The sequence below is a fragment of the Pseudomyrmex gracilis genome, unplaced genomic scaffold (genome assembly GCF_002006095.1).
Source record: "Pseudomyrmex gracilis isolate BER0280 unplaced genomic scaffold, ASM200609v1 scaffold_40, whole genome shotgun sequence".
Classification (NCBI taxonomy): Eukaryota; Metazoa; Arthropoda; class Insecta; order Hymenoptera; family Formicidae; genus Pseudomyrmex; species Pseudomyrmex gracilis.
Window position 1 is genome coordinate 322,954 of NW_018020624.1, and position 25,138 is coordinate 348,091.

At 39.8% G+C, this 25,138-nt stretch overlaps 1 protein-coding gene across 2 annotated transcripts in view; it reads left to right on the top strand.

Moving 5' to 3' along the window:
* Positions 1–25,138, top strand: part of LOC109852945 (Krueppel-like factor 6) — a 144,037-nt gene that overhangs the window by 100,018 nt on the left and 18,881 nt on the right. Inside the window, exon 1 of one of the 2 annotated variants that reach the window (XM_020424588.1) lies at positions 23,147–23,191. The exons of the other annotated variant lie outside the window; for it this stretch is intronic. Within the exon in view, the coding sequence (XP_020280177.1) occupies positions 23,188–23,191 (4 nt within the window). The 5' untranslated portion in view covers positions 23,147–23,187. Of the gene's footprint in view, positions 1–23,146; positions 23,192–25,138 lie in introns of those variants that run through there. 2 annotated transcript variants of the gene reach the window in all.

Here is a 25,138-nt window from a genome sequence, read left to right on the forward strand (position 1 = left end):
GCTTTACTTACGTTACGTATCATTACATATACAAGAGAGTCGAGTGTAAAAGCGCGCGTTAAATGACTCGCACGTACCGCGGCGATTAACACGGCGCTACGCTGCAGAACGTGATATCACGCGCACACGCTCCGCTTTTTTCATATACGCGCGCTTAACACGTGTTTCATTCCTTGAAAACAAAATTCCCGTAGCCACATTCTACGTTCGAACGTGAAATTTATTGCCGTCACGAAACTTCACGGATCGATCATCACGCTCTCACTTTCGACATGACGGATTTATTGTTTTTTTTTTTTTTCGCGAAAGTATATATTGGAAAAACACACGCGCCGCATCATTTTTCTAGCTGACATCTTATCTTTCGTTCGCTTCTAACTTTTTTATAACTTCGGTTTTTCTTCGAAGCTGCGCCTACTTTTTGAATTATGGTCCGAATTTTCGAACTTTTCCGAAGTCGTGTCTCGTGAGAAAACATATCCGATATTCGGTAGTATTTCGGATTGTGTACGTCACTTCGGGCGATCGCAAATCATAAGTCTGCGCGCAGGTGTAATTCCTGTTCATGTAAATACAGGGTATTAATTCAGCAATTAAAGTTTAAATTAAAAAGAAATCGGATCTGACACTTATGGAAAAGAAGTGGTAGTTTAAAGAACATTCAGGACACTTCTTGACGATCAAAAGTGGCGTAATAAATCATCTTTTACATTTGAAAAATACTGTTCCGAAAACACGAGAACTCGATCGGAAAAAGTAATTTACACAGCTTTGCTCGTTTTCATAATTACACTAGAACAGATTTTTCGCTATTCTTTTTTTTTTGTAAATATACAAGTTAAACTCACTGGATTATACACTAGCGACTTTTAATGTTACACCGAAACAATTATATTCTCGTAAGTAGAAGATTTTATACTTAAAAAATCTTCTTAAAGATTTTGGATGATATTCTTCTGAAATTAAGAATATATTCTTAATTTAAGAATATAGTCTTTTTCGATAGTGAGATATATATGTTTTTCTATAGAGGCTTTTTATAATCTAATCAGTATATATTCTTATCAATATTACTATTTAGAGGATTTTTCTCTTAAAATAAGAAACTCTTCTTGGCGGCTATTTTAGTATAAAATATACTTAAAGTAAGTGGGATATCTCCTCAAAACAAGAATACAATTTTTTCGGTGATAATAAACGCGGAATATATTGTATATTGCAAGAATAATTGCTTGATTTCTTCGTCCCGGTTCGGTGATTGAAAATAACTTGTCATACTTAATTGAACGGAGTAAATGTTGTTAGAAGAGAGATAAATCCGTGGGAGAATTGACTTTTCGATAGAGAAACGACTTTAATTGGCGCGACTTCCTACGGAATCCACGAGGACGGACACTGTCGTGAAATGTGCTAATTGATTGAAACAATTGCTGAAATGCTATTAATGTCTTATCAACGGTCGGCACACGTCGTCATAGCGTATAATGAAGAATTATCCATCGCTCGGAAGATAACAGTTTGATGAAGTACTTTTTCGTCAAACGCGCGCGTGACGTTTGAATTTAATGAGTTTATAGGAAAATCGCGTTTTTTCGTTATGTGTTGCTTTCAAGAGATTTTTATTTCTTTTTGAGCTTATTAATAATACTTCACATTTATCTCAAGAGCTGAAACTCATTCCAGATTAAATCGATTGTCCGATTGTAACTCGGCAGCTTTTAAACACGACATGTCAATTATGATTTGTCACAAAATGCGAAATTAATATATTATATCCAATTGGTTGAAATTAAAATATCGATGTTGCCATAGTACTTTTCGCGCGCTTGTATTTATTCTCACAAAAAACAAACGCTCATAATTTATCTCCCAGCGTCAAGAATTTATTTACATTTCATGCGAATGAAACGCGTAGTTGTGTAATTTCATTAGTATGTTAATGATTAGTAAAAAAATTAAGATATATGTTTCACGCTCGTGTCAGCTGGTGATAAATATGTCCGAATGCGCGCGTGAAACGTTAAGTTTGTTATTTATACCGTAAATATACATGTTCGAGACATTACAAAATGCTCACATGTATACACACAAATTGAAGAAAGAGTTTAAAATAAATTTCTGTTAACTTGGTTTAGCTGCTATAGTTTTTACCACATTTTTCAATGATTATAATTACTACATTAATATTTAATATTCTTAAAATATTGAGACAAATTTTACAAAGTTCGAAAATCGACATATCCAAATAAAATTTTGTTTTATTTGTATATAAGAAAAATCGGCGTGCGTCCAGCACGCCGATTCTCTTTAATTGGGAATGCATCACGTGCCTTGCAGTTACGAAAGAGCAACGGGACGACGATATCTCTGTCTGGGCGTGGACGTCGATGATCTCTCGGATATATTTCATTGTCCACTCGCGGTGTGGGTGTCAACGCCTCCGTCAAAAAGTTTCGCCCTCGCAGTGTCTCGTCGTGGAAAGATTTGGACTGTTGAACGTTATAATTAGATGGTGTCCGAGACTCGTAAATATAAATTTTGTGTTGCGTATATAAAGAGAAACAACACTTTAATTTACGAGGTATGCCACCAGAGATATCGCTTCAAGAATGGCAAGAGTGCGTGACTTCTTGCTCGAGCGCGAATTTAAAGACTTTCTTTTGTAGGTGTATTTCGATTTCATTTTTAAATATATGAAATGACGAAAAATTATCGTTTGCGTCGGTTTTTCTCTCTTTTCACACAATATGCTATTATAATATATAATTTGTAAGATATTTTGGAAAGTATACTCTCCAAATTATTTGGATAATAATATCACACATATTTGATCATTTAACGTTTCTCTCGTTAACTTCTCTGAAAATCCCTGCTCTATAACGTAAGTTTTTTATTTTAGAAATGAATAGGGTAAGTCGCGGATGGAGATGTGGGTGAAACGGACCACATGCATATATTTCCTAAACTATTTGTTAGATGTAACGCGTGTATTTATGAGTGTATTTCCAAGTGTGTACTTACAAGCAGGAGAGTATTTATTTGAATCGAATGTGCAGTAACAGGTGAGTATTTTGTATCTTTAATTTCAAATAGGTGTGAAAAATTCTAGCTCGCTGCTTTTTGTTTGCGAAACGTTCAAATAGATATACATATTTTCTTAAGTTTCTTGACGTATTCTATCAATTTGAAACATTTTTAAAAATTTCCTATGTAAAAATTGTCAAATTTCTAGCGTAACTTTCTTGTGTAAAAAACTGCACTGAGGTTCATCTATCCCTAAAAATGGGATAAGATGGATTACTAAGAATTGGAGATAGTCGGATCACTAGTTCTGTCGGCTTTTTTTAATATGCCAACAAAATACAACCGCAAATATGCCTCGGAAAGAGGTAAGTGGGCCGAAAAACAATTAAAGATGTTATTTAAAAGAAAGAAATGAGCAGACGAAAATTGTAAAGTGCAACTAAGAATAACAGTGCGCGTATTTGTTAAACAATGTAAAGTATATCTAAAATTAAGTATAAATAATAATGTGTTTTTTTAAAAAAATGTAAATTGTATTTTTGTAGAGATGGATCTATTTTATATATACAGTGGTCCAACTCAACCAAGGGGATGAGGATAGACGGACCATTGTTATAATTTTTTATATTTCAATTTTTTAAAAAAGTATAATGTTCTTTCTGTTTCATTACTTATACTACTCATAAGTTCAATAAATGTAGCAAATCATACATGAATGATGTTTTATTTGCCCTATGATTTATTACGTAATTCGACATAAAAAAAAATGGTCCATCTCTCTCCGACTTACCCTAAAAATATGCCGCATGTCTTACGTTTTTGTTTTGTTCTTTTGTTATATTATCTTATATACTTGTTACCTTCGTAGCTAACAAATAATCAGGACTTACAGCTTTATTTTGTGTATTTACGTGTATGCAAATAATGCATTATTCTTTAATCTCTTTTTCTTCTTCTCTCTGTCTCTCTCCCTTTCTTTGTCACCAAATGCCACGCGATGCCTGGCGCAAAAGCTCCCGCGCTGATGAATAATAATAGCTACTAACTTAACGTTCGATCGATCAACGCCCCCCTGCCCTGCGGCGCGGCGCACACACCTGCGGCAAACATTTGAAATCGGCCGACCGTGATCGATTCCCATTTGAAATTCTGCGGTAAAAAGATGATCTCTCTGCGGTGACGTTCTTACCGTCGCTCGCCGCGAAAAAACTGACGCGAAAAAAAAAAAAAAAAACTCAACATCTCGATCGTTTGTTATTATTATAGGATATTACATTTGCTTGCTACTTCACCGTCGGCAGTTTTATTCTGCCTGTTTCGTCAGCGGATAAAATATGACATTCTTCGTGTAATAAATGTTGCGGATTGTCTCGTAAATTTTGTGAAAGTAATGTTGAGATGGTTGACGTTACGTAATTGTTGAACGTTAACGTACGACACGTTACAAATACGAATTTGAGAAACACATTGAAGAGGCAAAAATTATATGAATTTTACTCTCTTGCAGTTAATAAATTGACACAAAGCTCTGAAATAAGAAAAGTTTGTGTCCTCTTGTTTTGAAATATAAAAACTATTTGTTATATACACACATAACTTAAAAAAAAAACAAAAAGAAATGCAATATGCCGATGTTATTGGTAATTACACCGATGTTGATGCAAGATATGCAATGACTACACAAGTTTCTTTACCGCTTTGTAGTATAATTATAATAATTCAGATATCGACATTGGAATATGATAATGAGCACCGACAAGTTTAATTATCGCGTTAGCATCGAATAGATCAAATCCGTTCTTTTAAGTCGAGAATGCGAAGAGTGGAAACAATTTGCATGAATGTCTACGTGCATAATATATTCTTAAGACACCGCGGTAAACTTTATGATATTCTTCCGCAAGAAGTGTACGCGCGTTGCTTTATCGCACGATAATTAAGTTAATTACTTTCATACTGACTTAGTACTTTGCGCGCGAGTCAGCCGCAGACAAGCATAAACTGCGTGAGCCGACGCGATTCACGTATTTATCGCGACTTTTCTGTGAAGAGCACCAGCTGCGGAACGACAGTCGATGATGGATGCCGTCATGTTCCCTAATCGAACTCTCGCCGCATCGCGCGGCCGATCATATGCCAATCGAGTGCGGTCGTTAAAACGTGTTTGCAATTAATGAGAAGAACTGTTCGGGGAGAACCGTTTAACCATCTTGAGCGACGCCACCACTAATACCACCGTCTTCTTCTTCTTTTTATTGTTCTTTTTCTTCGCGCAATTCTTCACGGGGGATATAAAACGTATTTACGGTCCCTCATGCTCTCAGAGATCCCGGCTGAATACCAGATATTAATTATTAATTCGCAATTGCATTGAGTAAACATAATTCTGTCGTTCGGCCGACGCGAATGAGTAATTAGACATCGCGAGACGTAAGTCGAGAGACTTATGAGACACGTTTATTTAGCTGTTTTTGCTAGTGTCTTTATTGTTTTTTTTTTTTTTTTTTTTTTTCCACACAGCTCTCGACTCGTTAGCGGTCATCCGATAAATCTCGGATCGCAAAATCGGTCGCGTTTTAGCGCGTTTAAGCGACATGTAGTAATCCACCGAGCGTGTTTGCGGCCCTAAACGAGAATCTAAAGATTTAGCAGAGAAAATGTTCTCACGGAAACTCTCCGTTTCCGCGACTATCTCGGAGTTTCGTGTTGTGACAGGCTCATAAAACACGGTATGATAAATAGTGGCGGCTTATCAAGTCATATCCCGGTATATGCGCCGAGGCATTTGCTAAACGTCAGCCGGACTCTTCCTTCGTCAAATTAAATGAAAATCTGTGATAAGCTCTAAGCACAGCGTGTATTTAAATCACTCGAAAAACTAGGAAACCTATTCGCGCGCGCAAATCGCGCGTCTCGTCTCGTTATCCGAAACGTAATAAAAAAAATCATCATTATTGACGCTGACCGTCTCTTTTATGGCACGTAAATCGTCTCGGAAGCACAACGACGTTCGTCTAATGTGCGAAGCGCGGCCTAAGTAATACGCAAAATCAATATAAATCACTTGCGGCCGGGACGAATACGTGACGTTTATGTTGTCGTGTCCGGCCTTAATTTACCGCTCGTCAGTCATCGTGTCGCGTTTTGTCGTGATATATCGCAAGGCATTTCTTTGTGGTCCATCGTGTGTATGAAATGCGAATTCAATTGCGTCCCGCGCGCAACGTTACAAAACACCACAAATCGTTTGCGTGTGCGCGACGAAGTTTCTCTTCTCTCGTCTTCCCTTCCACCGATCGAAAATGTTGATTAAGATATGTACGCGAAAAAAAAAAAAAAAAAGAAGTCTTTAAATCAACAAAAGTTGTTTCAGCTTAAATATTTCCGATGAAAAACGATATTCGATAAAACCCTCGCTGAGATTTACTCACGTAAATCTCATTTGTCCTGGCGTATCGGTCGAATCTCCACAATATTTCGTCGAGTTCGCGATTTATGCGTTGAAAATGCCGCGAATTAATTATCATTAATTAGCGGCTGAATATTCTCTCCGAAGCTTGCGCGCGTTCACGAAGCTCTACGTGTTTAAATCGTTTACCATCATTGGATCGGCGATTAACAAATCACTATTGATCATCCAGACAGCGAGTATTGGTCGGTTTAATTAATTGACTCGGTATGAGTAGGAAGAATTGCGCGCGCACCGTAAAATGCAATTATGCCAGCTCCATCAACGCGTAATAGGAAATTTTACTATTATTTAGTTTTGAGAGAGTCATCTTTCTTATCGTAGATGTAATTAAATCGCCGGATGATTTGTATATTTTTCAAAATAAAGCATAAATTGCTTATATATATATATATATGTATTTTGAAAATTTTTGTAAAAACGATTGCTTAATTTTTTGGCGAAACTTAATCACATATAACGCAAACTTGTACCACACACAAACACACATGCGTTCAACGAAAAAACAAAAAAGAAAACATATATGTGCGCATACACGTACTAACAATAAATTTACATAGCGATGTAATCGCCAAGGAACATGTAACCAAACAAGAAGATTCTCTATCTGCGTGGCAGGCAGTAAAGAAACACCTCTTTGGTTAAACGATACGCCCGACCTAACGAGCTAGGGAGAGCGTGATGCAGATATGATTGCAATCGTCGATATAGATATAACAACCACCGGACAATAATCGTAGCGAATCCGACAATTCGCGTTTCATGAGTCGCTTAGCGATCAATTAAAGTCTGTAGTTTAAACAATCGAAAGCGATTACGATCGTAAAATTGATTATGATTCGCACGCTTAGTTGTTCTAATGCAATCGAGAGATTGATTTTGTTTATCTAACTCTTTAATATAATAAAATGTGATAAAACTAATATAAATTGCATTAATATGTGAAATTACGAAGAAATTGAATAAAATTATGTATGTTTTCTGTTGCAGGTGAGTAATTTCGCGGATGAAATATTTTTCCCAAAGATGATATACATATCGGTGAGTCATCGTATGATTTTAAAATGTATGATTGGGGAAAAATATATTGCGCAATTGATATTATCTCCGATTCTATTGAAGATCTTTAATAATGTTGTTTATTTAAAGCAATTGTCATATTTATAAATTATTTTTGCAAACGTAAACCTTGTTTGTTAAATCGTCGCAAATTCTAAATTATGCGCAAAATTAAAACGCATATAACAGAATGTAAAAAACTAGTCTTCATGAACTTTAGCTTTATTAAAACGATTTTTAATGTGCAGGCGTTACGAGATTAGTTGCTACGAGAGAGTTTCTGTTTTCGTGTTGATGGACCTACTGACACAATTGATTGGAATTACTTAAAGTGTATCATTATATCAACAAATTGGATGTTTAAATGTGCGTGACAGAAGAGAGATATGTACGAAACTGTTTCGTGACGTCTCTCAACGCGATCATTTTCTGCATGAAAATTATGGTTCGCGGCAAAAAACTCGTTTGTAAATTATAATTTACTTAACTCGAGAATAATCGCGCCAGTTTTTTGTGTATTACGTGGTCATCTGAGATGTTTTTTACACTCCAGTTGAAAGTCATTATTATTCATAACGTAAATGATTGATTGTTTTATAATTGATTAATAACTGATTATGGGTATAAATTTACTTAATATTTTCTAAAAAAAAAAAAAAAGTAAAAAGAAACATATTAACTGAGACCACATGCAAAACAACTTTTGATATGCAAATCTTGTTTTTATATTCTTAAGATTTTTCTAAGATTTTATATTCTTTCAGTAGTAATAGATTTTTCCTTAAAAAAAACTTGTTTTGTATAAAATTTAAAACGATTATTTGCTATTTTTTAACATTTATGTCTGATTTTATTCAATAATTCGAGTTTTCTCATTTTATAGTAATTGTTGTAACTATACATTATTATTTATTTATTTTAAACATATTGTAAGTGTTTATAATGTCATCTCATGTTATTTTCAACTTATATTATTATTTCAAATTTATAATATATACTCTTATCATATTTGAACTCATATATTTTATACTTTATACAGTTTACTATAGTACATATACTTACTGTATACTTTTATAAACGGTCACCTGGGGTGTTTTCTACACCCCAGCAAGTTTCAATAGCTTTGTACTACTAATGTTTAGGACATAAACACTTTCTATTGTGCAGATTAAGTCTCGAAAAGTTTGATTGAAAGAGAAGTATGGATTCTTGGTCGGCAAGAAAAACCCTGCTGTGAGCTTTATTTTTCCGGCGCTGGGGTGTAAAAAACATCTCAGGTGACTATACTCTCGAGTTAAAAACTAACTCACCTAAATTATAATTTTTATTTTTGACTAACGAGGCAATTAATTTAAAAGTAAACTGTTCAAATGTTCGTAAGAGCGAATATATTTAATTAGATAAATAATCTATTTATTCTTACCCATATTTTCAAATAAAAGTTCTATTGTAAAATTAAATATGGCTGTGATATTAGGTTCTCTCTCTCTCTCTCTCTCTCTGTCTCTGTCTAGCACGTTTGTCAAAGCGAGCACATGGAGTACGAAGGAAATTCTGCGTTTTGAACGTATAGTCGTGCAGATTCGACTACTCATTAGTGCTAACCCTCGACGAATGACTGTTCCACCTGTCCACTCCGTGTGCAATTAGCCTTCCATTTAGGTAGACATGGTCCTCGAAACAACGACCACGTCGCTGGCTATTTCAGTCGCGGCGGCGTACGTCGAGATGGATGGAAAGGCTCTCGAGATCAGGCGGCACTCAATTTGGTGTTCCACAAGCGAGCTAGAGGCAAACCTTTCCACGGTTCTCTGTAAATGACCATTGCGGCTGCATTTGAATGCGGCCCGCAATCGTTATGCATAGAAAGCGCACACGTCATTACGGCTGTTTAATTGCCGAAGGAGCGGGTGAAGTTAAAATACTGCGATAAAGGTGACGTAACTCGAGAGGGCCGCGGGCCTACGACTAATATAGCAATCGTTAACTTCACATTGGTCAGATACGCTTAACATGTTTATTTTTAATTCTATTTAAAGCCGCGTCGCGAACACGATATCTTTTATTTCGTAATATGTTTATCGCGTTTTTGTACAAACATATGAATTTTGTTTTTTTTAGAGAGAGAGAGAGAGAGAGAGAAAGAGAAAGATTAGATTAGATTAGATTAGATTAGATTAGACTGCTTTATTTATATCGCGCTCTGGGATGATCCCCTCAAGCTCGAGAGAGAGATATATATATATATATGTGTATACAGTTTTTTTACAAAATATTAGAGAACCTTTACTGATATTTTTACAATAAAATGTTTTGTTTAAAATTTCTATCACGTGTTTAAATTGTTAAATCAGAAAGTATTTTCTCACCCCGGTTCTTTATTTTAAAAATACAGCAAAATCTTGCTGATTTTCTTCTTCTAAGAATAAGGACAAAATTATATATCCGCATATATATCTGGGATATAGCAGGAGAACTTACGACGGTGAACGGTTGTCTTCCACATTAATTGTGGTGTCAATGTGATGTAGTAATTAAAATTACACGATCCAAAGTACCTCCGATTATCGAGTTTATCTGCCGCCACTATCACGGGCAGATGTAACTATAGTTATTGGCGCGGCGGTGAGTAGCGGCGGCTTCTTGGGGGCCTTATGAAGCCGTTGTAAGCTCGCCGCGGGGGTTCCATCGGCGAGGCGTGTTACTTGCCAGCGTGAATTACGCGCGGTTTTGCATTTACACTGAAAACCGAAGGAGATCGCGGCCGAGAAACTGATATTTATCGTGGCCGAGCGCGCGCACCGCAACGATTCGTCGGCGATGCATGGCGCTATATGCATCGCTGTGTACGTCGTGCATCTGAGGCGAGCGACGTCTCAATCGACAACACCCGACGTGTTGTTTGTTCGCTTAGAGTCTTGTCTCCCGCCTTAACGACGGCGACTGGTAAATACGACCGCGATGACGCCATCGCGCTATGACTTATTACGAAATACCGCTCTCGAAGAGACTGTGCAAAGTCTTGAGAAAATCCCGCCCCGTTGGGATCGTTTTTTTTTTTTTTTTTTTTTCGAACTCCGATGTAAGTAAACCTCAAAAGGCGAAGGTAGCGAGAAGTAATTACACAGTGAGTTAATATATATATGACAAGATTTACAAGCATCTCTCGCGCGCGATATTGTGTTGGCGTACACCACCGAGAAATTACGTGTCCTTGTCGTTTAATTGATGGCGTTCATATCTCCGAGATCCGTTTAAATGAACAATAAATATACGTTTAATACTCTATATATAATTCTGTCACAACTGTTATCTGTTTTATAATAGATGAAAAGTATAATGAGACTTGAAGAGCTAAACTCGCACACGCGCGGCTTTCTTTCATACTACTTCTCCTCAAAGTATTATTTCTCTTTGTGTTCGAACTTCTGCGAAGTTTTAAATAAAGTTAAATGCAGATCTAGAATTCTGAGGTATATAGCGAGCACCGTCGCGCGGGAAAAAAAAACTGTCTCTTCAATTTACTTACTTTTGTGAATAATTATACTATATTCTGCGCGCTCCCTATGCTACGTATTTCATCAATCTACTGATCTCGCATTAACCAGTCCGCATATCGACGCTCGTTCATCAGGACTGTGCGCGATTTGATCAACAAATTGGTACAAATCTCCGTCAGGGCCGCGCTACAGCTGACCCTCACTCGATCATCGATCGGTGCCAAGCCTCGGTGCCGGCCGAGTAAAGCGCGGTCCCGATCGTGGCGTAATTAATGCCCGCGCATCAATTCACGCTAAGAGGATCCATGAATCCGAGCGAATCCTGGGAGGTTCATCAGGGAGCAATTGACGAAGGTTCAAGACTCTCGGCGCGCGTTGCGCGCACGGAAAAAGTTGTCTAAATCACGTAGGGAGCCGTTTCCCAACGCGCGCGCGCGCGGGCTGTTTGCTCGACGTTTGTGTCCGAGATGGTGTTATCGCACGTGCACGCACGTGCGCGGGCTTCGTCGTTGGTGTGTGTGTGTGTGTATGCGATTCGCCGCTTGTGTACATGTGCGTGAACTGCGGCGGCAGGATCGGAATCGAAGAGAAAATTAATAGCCCGTTATTAATTCTTACTGATTCTTACCACGAAATGACTGGTTGCTTGATTCCATCAATCTGCGCGAGTAATAACAGGCGTGCCTCCTCCTCGCCTCTTTGTGCGTCCGTGATGGTAACTCGCGCGCGAGACGTCCATCTTACGGGTAATATCTCGGTATCCTTGGTAAATATGGAGGTCCGAAGTCTTCCATTACGCGAGTGGAACGCGCTTCGGTCTGCGAGATTCAAGAACACACCGTACCTACCTTCGGTGAGAAGAAAAAATTCCGCTTACGATCTTATCGGGATAGTTGACGATTTATTAGATTGAATGCGATTTTTTCCCTTCTGATCTTTTATCTAAATACATATTATCATCTACCGCATCGCGTGTATACATATATGTATATTGCGTTGACATCGCGATAGTTTTTAGCATTCGCGAATCGATCGAATGCTCCCTCCCGTTTGCGAAACGAGTAGAAATGTCGCGGAGTAATGTTCGGAGCGCGGTTCGAGGAAGCGAGCTGAAGATCTATGTCCAGAATCCCTCGGCGGGGTTTCAGCGAAATCCTTGGCTCGCGATTGTCGTTAGTCGCGAGACCGCCTCTGCGGCGTCGTCGTCGTTCGTCGGCAGCTTCGATGCAGGTAGGCGCGCCGTTAGGCGCACAAAGCAACGTCGTCGCGAGCGGCTATGTTACTCCCGGTGCATGCTGCTTTATAATGGAATAGTTCGTGGCGAGAGCGATTTATCGCGACTATTTCCATGTCGCGCGCGCCTAACCCTCGCCGGATACCGCTCTCGGTCTCCGCTCTCGGTTCACTCGTCGCGGTCAGCACAGCCGGTATTCTTCGCGGTTCTGCTTTTACCGCAAAGTGCAGTCTCTCTCTCATGCTCTACTGTTAAAAGTTCACCGCTTAGGGATTTACGGATTACATTGGCTTTTAAATAAATCGCGCTTATATATTTTTCAAATATATAAGCAAAAATTCCAAACGTTTTTTTCATTCACGACAGTTCGCGACATTGATCTATATATTGCAAGATTTTATATTTTTAATCATTATTAAACATTAATAACTAATATCTATTTACTTTTATAATTTGAGTTTCTCGATTGATGATATTAATGCACAATCGAAAAACGCACTAGTCGGTCAAAAATTTTTTTTAATTCGCGACCACATGTGGTCGTCTTGCGAACCTCTCGACTCTCTTTGCGTCAGAGGTCGAGCTGCATCCTCTCCCGGAGTAGATCGAGAGCGCTGCCGCGAATGCATCGGTGAAGGTGCACTTGAGAAGAGTGAGTCGAGGCACATAGATGAGAAGAGTCGTCAAAGAAAAGGTGAGTCTAGGCGAGCTCTCGCCGAGGTCGTGGCCGTGCATATTCCTCCGATCCTAACAACGACGTCTCTCCGCTCCTCGTTCGCGGCAGATCTCGAGAGCCTCGCTTATTGCTCGTAAATTGCGCACGGCTTCCGCGCGACCCGCTTTCTCGTTACTTCGCCGATGCGACCTCCCGCTATGTGTGTATATGTAGATTACCGACAAATTTTTCCGCTCGAAATCGCGACGGCGCTCGCTCGTCGATCGCTCGCGTGTTCCTAAATTGATTGCTAAGTTAAGGACGGCGATTGAATTAAAGAGTCGAGCTTTGTGAAGCCGGCGACCGATATGACTCATAACAGAACGTTGTTAATGTAACACGAGCGATCATCCATATATATATGCAAAAGTACCAATAATGCGCGGCTTATATCGCGGTGATATATAATTAATTGCGATAACGCGACGACACGCGAGAATTGATATTAAAACGTGTAGCATTAAATGGTATCTTTAATTGGTCGAAATCAATTATCGCCACGCGCTATATATATATAGTGCCAAATTAACATGCTTGCGGTCTTTATCTGCGATCGAACAACGTTTTTCTGTTAAATGACATTTACATGGTCTTCCGATAAGATGAATCGACCGACCGACCATGGTCTTTTTTAGATAGCACATATTGTTTATGCGAGATTGCCGCGCGTTTTCTTGTTGAAATAAATTGAAATCAACGTGTACTTTTAATTTCAGTTTCGAATGATAATAATTAAATTATATATATTAAACACAAATCTTTTGTGTGTGAGTCGAACGCTTTTCTCTTATATTCATTTCACGTCATTTCTGTCTCGTGTTAAAGTCAAAGAAATATGGCAGTTCTTATCGCAACGTACCCTCGTAATGCATATATTGTATATGCGTACACATGCACTTATACTTTGTGTGTCTCGGCTCGTCAGTGCGGCAAGCGCGCGGAAAGAGAGAGAGAGAGGAGAGAGAGAGGAGAGAGAGAGAAGAGAGAGAGAGAGAGAGAGTGGATGTATGTTTGATTTTAATTAACATTAATTTGCATAATAGCTGAGGTTAGAGCCCCGCAGCAAGACGAAGCAAGTGAGCCTCCTCCTCGGTTGTGCGACGTTGCATCACCGGCTCTGCTCTCTCGCGTCCTTTTGCCGCTAATACGATACCTATAACCCGCGGTTTGCAGGACTGGGATTTCGATCGCGATTACGCACTACCTCGATTTGAAAATGTGTTTGAAATATATACAATCCACAATTATATTGAATCGTTAATTCTAATCGCATAATATCGAATTATGTAAATTCGATATGAAGAAAATATATAAAATTTGATACGTTGGTTTATTTGTTCTGGATATTTAGGTCACGCGGATTTCGAAACTGCGATATATATTCTACGAATAATTGAATATTGTTCCGTCAAAATATATACTGGCGGAACGTTGAAATTTTCTAATTCGCATACGAATCTCTGGCTGCACATGACAGCCGCGCACGTGGTGCGCTCTTTTGCACTTTGCATTTGCATCCGCTGCTGTTTCTCGATAGCAGTCGCGAGCGACTAGAGATCCAATTTCGCAACAGCGCGAAGACTACTCTTCGCCCGCCAGTCTCGTTTTGCGCGCGCGCGCGGTACCTTACTTTCAAATCGAGCGGCTCGTGAGAATTCGCGTGATACATAACGCGGACAACTCGTCGAATTGTCATTCACGTTGATCCGAGAAACAACTGGACAGACACCCGTTTTCCTGTGAATATGCATTAAGCGCGCGCACGCGGATCGGACTGGAGAGTTCAATATAACTGTCTGGTGCCAGTTTCGCAATTTCTAATTGGTCCGTCGGGAGATATACACATCAACTACCGAGTTTAACATTACCACAGAAGTTTATCGCGAGCCGAACATGTGCACGAACCGCGCACCGGTCCTCCTTCCACGCTTTTAACTCTTTCCATTTCGAGATAAGTCCGGCGAATGTTTTTCTCTTTTATTTAATTTTAACCAATATATTATTTCGTCATTCTTAAACGCGTTTCAGTCGTGCGTTAAGGGAGCAATTCTAAAGTTGGCGCGGTTTAAAATTTTTATTACATTTAAGAATGTTGTTTGAGTCTTTATAACAAAACAAATCAATGAAACAGGGATTTGATGATGATCTTTTATATAATTGACGCGTCACATATGTCCAACCGTATAATCGTTCGTATCCACGTATAGAGATCCGGTGCTCGGAAAGACGGTGCGCGGTTGATTAAAACGCAATTAGTGCCGCCCTAAACCGATTGCGCGATGGAGATTTTTTTTTTCCGTGATCGTTGCAGTTCTCGCGACTAATTGCGCCTTCTCGTTGTGGCGTGACGGGACCTATTATCCGTTTCTCTTTATCTCTCTGCGATCGCCTAACCCTCTCTTTATGTATTAGACCTTCTTATCTGCGCGACTTTATCGCTCGCATCATCATCGCGTAGTAATGAGGATAAGTAATCGCTCGCTTCGTAATCGCGCAGGATATAACGTTGTAACGTATTAATAACCGTAATTGCTCGTCCTTAATAACCATAATTGCATCTCTTATGCTGATGACACCTGATTTGTGTGTGATCGTATCTCAATCCCGGGTGATACTGAAAACTCGACTTCGAGGCGTAATGTGGCGATACACACCCGCCGCGCTCGTTTAATAAACTAGACGTTCATTAAAGACTGCGTAATTGAAAACAAACTACATAGATCGTAAGAAAGAGATTTCTCTTTCGAGTTCTTTTGATTTCATTTATGTAAACGCGTAATATCAGATCTCTCAAATTTTATCGTAATAGTCGCGGATAAAAATTTATAAAAATTTATAAGAAAGTTATCATCGAGAACAAATTGTGTGTGATTAAATTAGATCTGTTCTTCTCAAATCTGCTGATTGATACAATCGATAATTGCCGTAACGGAATTATTTTTAATTTAAGGCAGCAGCAATTGTTTGGGATAAGATGCTCGTTTTGTCGACGATCTCGCGCCTCATTGCGCTTCACGTTGATCGTACCACAACGTACATCTCTGTGGAAAGTAGTACCATTTCGCATTGCCATACGTTCATTTCTATTTTACAACAACATATTAAAGCACAACGCGCACTTTTGCCGTTTTGAAACGTCGTTCGGTGATGGCGAACGATGGGCTTTCCGCATATCAACGAACTATTGGCAAATCGTAGTTGTAGGGAGAAGGGAAACTGAGAGAGGTTGAAATGGACCGAATCTATTCAGACCGATCACCGCCGCGTCTCTCTCTCGTTTCGGATAAAAATAAAACCAACCACGGCGGAGCTGCAACTTCTCTCTCTTTGCGCATTCCCTCTCGCATGCGGAATTACCTTTCACGAGGTGTCTGACTGGAAGCCGCAAATATGAAAAGAGATGTATCGCGAGGAGCTCCAAATGCGGCGCGGCCCCCCGTCATAACGTCTCTTGCGCCTTACGTAACGCATTAGATATTACGTAAACCTGATATAAGTCAGTGTATTATGTAACGCGAATGAAAATATTATAATCTAACACCATTTTGGGGACTATTTGTGCAAATTTTCTCTTAAGGATAATAAAAAAAGATCAGGATAGGTATTCTCGGATTCTGAGATTTATTTTGTCAGGAAGAGATTTATATAAACGATTTTCGACAACTCTGTTTTCTTTTATATCGTAATTTACATCGTGAAAAGTTTGCGTAATACTTAAGCGCGAATTTTTTAAATCAGTCTTTCCCTGTTCGGAGTTCTAGGCCGTCCGTTTAAAATTTATGTCCACGGAAAAAAGAATCGGCCGCCGCGGCGACGTCAGCGATTAAATTGCGAGCGTGGATTAATTCGCCACTTGTGCGAGCGTAAAAGTGACGATCGCGATAACGGCCATATAATAAACGGCCGCGGTGTTTATTCGCGGGAGCATCGCGCTTCACGCGCGTTTGACGCTTCGAAACGTGAAGTTTAACGAATGGGTTTGCGCCATTTACGCCTGCGGAAACGCGCGCGAAGTGATTTACGACATTTCGTGCCGAGAGAGTTCTCATATCACGCTCGCGCTCCTCTCCTTAGATACGAGTTTGGCTTGAAATATTCGTCGGTAATAATGCGTGATTTTTCAACGTCCGGCCAATTTGAAGTAATTAATTAATTAGCAAGATCGCAACTGGCAAAAAGATCCAGTTGCGTTATAGACGTGAAACATTTAATCGTGTGCACGCAAATGTGCTTGTCCCGTGGAAGCCGCGATGATCGAACGACTCAATCTCAATTAAAGAACGATGTGTGAGTTTGTTTCAAAATTGGCACACACAGTTTGGTCAATCTTATATTTTTTTTTTAGTAAAAACAACTTTCACATTATCGTATTTAGAGAAAATTGCACGTGAAATTTGATTTTAGTTCTATACAAAAAAAACATGTCTAACATATTTTGTTACAGTTAGTGCAGTGCGATAAAAGAGAAGTCGACTGTGTTTTATCGAAATCGTGCGATTGTTTTCGATTTAAATCAAATTTATGTCAGCCGAAAGCGTGTGATTGTTCTTTTCCGCAACCTCTGCATTTCTAATACAGCGATCTCAGGCTTTCGGACCGCGATGTAAATCAGCAGCACGTATTACGCAACGTACGCGTGCATGCGTACGATAGTATGCGCGGTCGAGCCGGATGGAATAAAAGAAACGGGGCTGATTTGTAGATCGTTTGCGTGCGGTGCGTTGTAAAAGCGCGCGCAGATTGAAATCAGAGATGCGACCGAGATTACGTGGCAAAAGCAAGCGCGTATAATGTAAAGGATGCAATGAAAGGGATACTGTTGTGGCAATATCTCGAAAGAATCGCTTGTTTTTTTTTTTTGTTTTTTTTTTTCAACCTACCTCTGGCGGCCGTTCGCGAATTTATGCGCGACTCCTCTACTCGAGCGCCTCGATTTAAAACCAACTTCATTCAGAAAATTCGTCGCGTCTGAGACAGATCAGAGTTAATTTATTTGTATTGTTTCGCGGCATTTCGCGCGAACGTCTCGCGAAATAATTAATGATTAGTAATTATAATTCGTGAGAACGAGGAAATGAACGGTGCGGCACAACAAATGATGCGGTGTAACAACGAGAGTTTTTTTTTTTATCAGAACCAGTCAATCTCTCTGTTTAAGTTTATGCACTGTATACGATATTGTATAGATATTATTTGGTTTTCAAAGAACCTAAAGCCAAAAAAAAAAAAAAAAAAAAGAAAACTTACATCCGCCGATTTTTAAATTATTATAATTACATGCGGTAACCTAAATTGTGCTATTCAAAACTTGTATTATTTTCTCTTCCGTGGCGGCACAAAACGAACTACGCGCGTTTTTTCGCTCATTATGGCATGAAATGCAAATTCCGGTTGTTGTATCTTTTATCTACAATATGTGACGGCAAACTCGTTTAACTTATTTGACGCGGCACACTACGTGTCCGGTAACTTCGAGTGCCCATTAAAACTTCCGTCTGTTAGCGGGTTTGTAAGCAGCAAATGGTACTTCAAAAACCGCCACGAGAGTACCTGTCTTGCCGCAGGCGACTTTACGAACATCACAAGTTTTGCTCAATTATATTATATTCTATCAGTACGAAGAAGAGAGAAGATACAGAAAAGAATGCATCGGATGACAGCATCGTTATCGAATATCCCGATAACTCTCCCGGGAATTCATTAATATGTAATTTTATGCAACTTTTTGCGAAGCAAATAAAGTGCGCTACGTGCGCAATACGTGCCTTAATAAAACAGAGAACGGGACACAATTGTAATTTAAGGGGTTCGCGGTAAACGATACTCGGTCGCGTGTGCGACGTTGAAGTGGAACATTTTCTCAAAGGTAATACGAAACGGATCGTAATTTGCATTATGAAAGCTGCGGCGAGAGGCCGCGCGCAAAAGCCGGGACCAGCGCCATCGATTTCACAATCGGCTCAACCCATGACAAATTAAAGGAACGTAACGTCTCGTTCGTCTGACCGTTTCTTCCTTCGACGCGCGAGTAGTAAAGTCGACGGCGAAGAAATTTCCGAGTCACGATCGCGAGAAACACCTGCGCGCGAATTCTCTCGCAGCGACGACGGCGATATACAAAATTGCGCGAGCTTAACGTCCCGGCCGAGCATTTATTTATCGGCCGGTCGATTGCGCGCGAATTATTATCGGCATTAAATCAGATAGCGCGAAAATCGCTTAGAGCGTATCTCTCTTCGCGAGAAACATTTGCCGCAGTTTCCCCTTGCGCGCGATTATTATACATCTTGCCGTGTAAAGTCGTCGTACATCGCGAGAGAGTTCGAAATGTTTACAATTATCGTAAAGAGTAGGCGCCGAAGAGCGGGAATATTAACAAGAATATACTGTCGTCACAATATGCCTCTTTCATTTTATCTCGCTAAAATATAATGATGTGTAAAAGGCATTTGTATATAAAACTCATGTGAAAATGTGTCGTCACAACGCGACATATTACCGCGTGTTTTTTTTTTTTTTTTTTTTTTTTTCTATTTCTTGCTTTTTTTTTTTTATCTAACTTGCAATATCGCGTGTTCGAGTTGTGATTTATCTCGCTAACGAAGGAAGCGGAAATGGAAATTTTCTCGGAAAGCACCGGTTTTCTTTGAATGCGGGGATCACACACGTTTCGGCCAAGTGCAACAATATAGCGTGCGGCACTAATTTATCGTAATTGTTATCGACTCGGCCACAGGTTTTTGCGGCGATGCAATTGGAACGCGCATATTCCTGGAACGCCGCCTGCGTTTTCTCGTATTCGCAACCGCAGACTCGCACCATTGACCGTGTGCACACGTTCCACCTGCTTCGCGTGGAAACGACGCACATACGTCAACAAGTAAAAGCGACGTCTGCGTCTGTCCATTACCTCTCTGGACGCCGTCAATCGCTCCCCGAAGCTTGTTATCGACGTTCATTCAGCCGTGAATTATGTCGATCGCAAGCACGCGACCTCGCCTGCGTGATGAGGTGGCCCCGATATCGCTTCCTCGATTACTCGATTAAATCCATTAACTTCGACGCGTCGTGAGCCGTGGATTCATGCACCAGCTTCTTGTTAAACTGTCGTGACGTTCATGATGGAGGATCAAGCGGAGGCAACGCGGCGAGCAAATTGTACCAATTAAGACTTTCAGTTAATTAGGGATCTTCTGTCAAAAGCTGACAGTTATGCGAGCTGTATATATTCATAAACCAGCGTTGCGAAATTCTATTTTGTTTTACTTACAAAAGGAAATTGATATTTATTATCGAAGAAATTGAATTAGAATTGTTTTTATTTTTGAATATTTTTTACGTGTGTTTTATTTTTGCAATAACGTTAGCGATATCTGAGAAAACCTAAATCGCGATATTGTGATATCAACAAGAAAAAGAACAGGAGTGTAGTAAGCTTCAATAAATTCTTATAAAACAGGAAATGTATAATGGCCATTTGAAGCAAAAACACTGGTGATAACGTGTGTATGATAGATGCATTACTTTATTCAAGCAGGTAACATATAGAACGTTTTCGGCCTTAGATTAGGCCTTTGTCAATATATATATAAATATGATGTTCTTGAATTAAAACTCTCAGTTACTTTAATATTTCTATATTGTAATCATGTGACTTGTATAAGTTTTAATTCAAGAACATCATATTTATATATATATTGATAAAGGCCTAATCTAAGGCCGAAAACGTTCTATATGTTACCTGCTTGAATAAAGTAATGCATCTATCATACACACGTTATCACTAGTGTTTTTGCTTCAAATGGCCATTATACATTTTCTGTTTTATAAGAAAAAGAACATTTTCTAATTACTGTAATAATTCGAGATTGTTCTCTTCTACAAGAACGAAAAACAGATGGAAAATTTTATTAATGTCGTCAACTTAGTCATCTTACCCGCGTTTGCGCGGTTCAATCATATCTCTTCCACGTTTAGAAGGAGCGTCAGGTGTTCTCAAAAGAGGAGATCATCCGCATCGGCGATCCGCTTAACGTACGGCATTATTGTCGACATAGCCAGCCGCCGGAAGGATTTACTGGCTATGGAAGACCCGGAGCGCCGCATGCGGCCATCAGTAACGGCGCTTTATGATATTTATGAATAGCTGTTTAACTTGCACTCAACGTTTGCGCGCCGCGTCGCAACGTTGTACATACGTGGGCACGCAGCGGTCCACTCCCGTCGTACTTGAACAAAACGAGAGGCACGTCACATCGTGTATGTACCAGCGTACCTGCGAGAGCGAACGATGCGCGCCGATGCACCTGTACACGTAAATCCGACTGGTACTCCCACGCTAACGTTCAGCGAGTATGATGTCGTACTAAACTGTACAGCTGCCACATGAAGGAGAATCCGGAGACTAAGGAGACTACGTTAGTATTATAGTACGAGCTATGCAGAAACAATTTTATTTTCCGATTGTATTTTAATCTCTGTTTCCGGTTTTTAATCTGTTTTTATTTTTTGACTGGACTTTAATCGCGTCTGAAATATGAAACAAATTCGAAATAAAAAAAAGCAGTCATAACTTTTTAAATTATATAATATCTGTAATCGAATATTTTTTTATGTGGAATATTTTAGATAAAGTGTTTTTTTAAAAAAAACCTTTTGTAAATTTGTTTAAAGTATCTCTTTGAAACTGCACTTATAAATTTTAAACGCAACTCCAAAGAGATGAGATATCGAGGTAAAATTACTAGTTTCCAAAGCATACATTTCACGCGAATTAGAAGCACAAATCTGACGCCTACTCTCGCGCACCTCGCGTTTTACAGGGCGGATCGCGCTCAACATCCGCACTCACTCCGTTACGTGTACGTGCCTTTTCTCGTATCGTTCGCACACTAATCTTCAGGATAATGTATTCCGCAGCTCGAAGATACAACGATCTTATACAAACCACTTGGTCTTCACACAAGCAATCCGCAAGTTGCGAACGAAGATCGGACCGAATTATTATCAGTTAGCAGTTGATTTTTGTTGACGTATCACGCGTAATCGAGATCTCATATTCACTTACACAACTAAATCTAGAGAATATAGAATTTACTTTTTTTTTGTATGTTTCAATGAGTGCGTTGTTATAAGTTAAGTAAAAACATCGATTTCTCTCTCTCGTGTCAATATTGAAAAGAAACAATTAGTAATTTCTTTAGATTTAGCGCTACTTCTACATTTGATCAGAAAAAAAAACTCCATTTTGCGATAATTATTAAGAAGCAGTTTATAGAGCGCGTCTCTAATGAACGTTTACCTTGTCCTAGCTCTAGTCTCTCCTTCCGTGCATCGAACTTTCACATCGTCCGCGCCGTATACCGTATTACAGGTGTAAGAGGTCGAGTGCCATTAGGGTTTTACGAGGTTAATATGCAAAACCGCCATATCGGGCCGACGACGGCGGGCGCGCAATAGGCGCGCGCGTTGTCGAGTCAGGTCGCGCGCGCACACGTAACCCCCGTTGATGAATTATACACCTCGATAAGGTCGTGCGCGTTAATTTATTATCCGTGTAATCGCCGCCCGCCCGTCGTCCTTTTTCCCGGGTCGCCGCCGCGCCGCGGTCTCACCGTATGCATGTCCGAGAGGAGAGGAAAAAAATTCAATTCCGCAGAAGATGGTTGCGGGCGCGGGCGTGGAAGCGATGGAAAGAGAATCGCGTGGAAAAATCGCAAATTTATTGACCGTACGCCCGCCCGTGTCCGGAAAAATACGCGGCGGCGTGTTGTACGTGTGTACGTGCCGCGCGCGTGGTCTTCCGCGCGCGCCTTCTTCTTCTTCTCTTCTTCTTCTTCTTCTTCTTCTTCTTCTTCTTCTTCTTCTTCCCGGTTGAGCGCGCAGGTGAAACACGCCCGCGCTAGTTCTCGCGTGGATTAAGCACCTGTGACAACGTCGCGAATCCCAAGATTTCAAGTTTTCTGACGATAAATTAGACGGTCGTGTTTCGTTTTCGCAATTATAATGTTGGGTGAGACACACCGCGGGAAACATACGCTACTGTTGAGAAGAGATAAAGAAGGGTGGTGCACCATCATAGACTGCCGAGATGAGATTATTAGAGTTGTATAGTCAGGCGCGTGTGTGGTGACAACAAAAGAACAATACTCACTTTCTTCCGATAGAGTCGACACAACGGAGTAGAATGAGTAACGAGACAAATCAGACATATTTAATAATCACACACTGATCGCTTGTGTTAATTGCGAATAAAGTAAAACTTTATTAATATAAACTGTGTGTGTGTGTGTGAATATAGACCCAACATGTGATAAATACAAGAGTAATATATACGGCGAGTCTCTACTCCGGAATGCTGCCGGAGCGAGCACGAAACCTTCGTCAATAGTTTTTTGCTTGTTTACAACAAATTTTCGTTCAGCCGATTGGCTGCCGCGAACAGCCTACCGCTGATCGCGCCGTGTCACGGTCAAAAACGCAAATAATATCACAAATAAACTAGATAAATTTACTTTTGTTTTACACACACGCACACACACACAGCAGTATATTTAACAATTTACTTTATGACGTCTTAAGTTTGTTGATTTGATGATGATTTTAAACGATCGTGTAATTGTGTGATATTAAGGATCTAAATCGTTGTAAGTTGTAACTGTCTTGCAAAAAGAACCATCTCTAAAAGGTCGAATATCAACCGTCGCGAACTTGTTCGGTTTATACCGCGGATGATATTTAGGGATAGCTACTTTGTATGTAGAATTTTTGACGTAACAATTGAATCTTCATCGTAAGATAAGTCTGCACCTATATTGTTCTCTTTGCGCAACCTTTCGCGCAAATGGTACGCCGTCTGGAATATCGATAGTGAAGTGATTCCACTACATGATCATAAACATTATTCGATGCGCAATGAGAGATACAAGCTCCTTTACAATTGCTGATTGACTATCTTATAGGATGGTGCTTCTTGTGCAACTGTTACTGTCTTAAAACATGTAGAATATTAAAAAAAAAATTTTAAAACTTGTCTTATCTTTCTCTCGCATTTAAATAGCTTTTTACAATTTGACGACAATCTTTTTGATTGCAAAAAAATATAGAAAAAAATATTAAGATATTCATCTTTTCCTTTAATATTTTGCTTGAACAGCGTTTTCCTATTTTCCTTGTAATCAGCTGTCACTTGCCATATGGTACTTCCTAGTTCAGCGGGTGACACGCGGGCAAGGGGTTATCGCGATGCAAGCGAACTACGACCGGGACAGGCCAAGTCAGTCGAGCCATGAATAAACCGCGCCTAATAGTCATCGATACGCGTAATCGAGCCCCTCGAGTCTGACCTCCGGGATTCCTGCAATCTCGAATGCCAATGTGAGAGAAACAACGTGTGGAAGGAGGAGCGAATTGAGGAACTTTGCGCGCGCTGTCGTCCGCGTGTCTTATCCGAACACGACGATTACGAGGGACGTGAAGGTGCAACTAAAGGATATGTGCCACATGCGCTGCTGTAAGTCTGTCGCTATGCGATGCACATCAGCTTGCAACACACAACCGCAAAGTCAATCCTCCTACTGGCTCGTCTATCACCTGCCGATAGATTTATCAAATATCGGCACCTTCGTGTTCATAATTTATACGCTTTCCAAACGAACGTTACAACAGACCCGCGATATACGTAATCGCTGACGTCGACAAAGAATTTGCAATGGAACATCGAGCTTCGATGCGGATTTTTAAGTTATTTTTAAACACCGACAGATCTCATCGTTTCTTTGTTTTACTGAGATTAAAAAAACGCCGTAAAAAAGTAGTTTAGCCGATTGTTGTGCGATTGAATTGAGATTATTTTTATTTTGTCACAATTTCGTCACGTTATACTTTAATAAGTGTACTAACTTAATAAAACACCGTAAGTTTTACTTTCTCCGATCCAAAGAGGAGACTCTCTGCCACATGGCTGATATATATCGGCGCTTCGAGTGAGACGTTACCATAACTTCTGAGCTGCGCCGTCACTTGCATAATTCATTCACGAAAGATATAAGGGCGGCTTGTACGAGCCTCAACTACCCAATTCGGTTCTCCCAAAATTAATGGATCTTAATTACAAAGGATCCATTATTACGGATGGC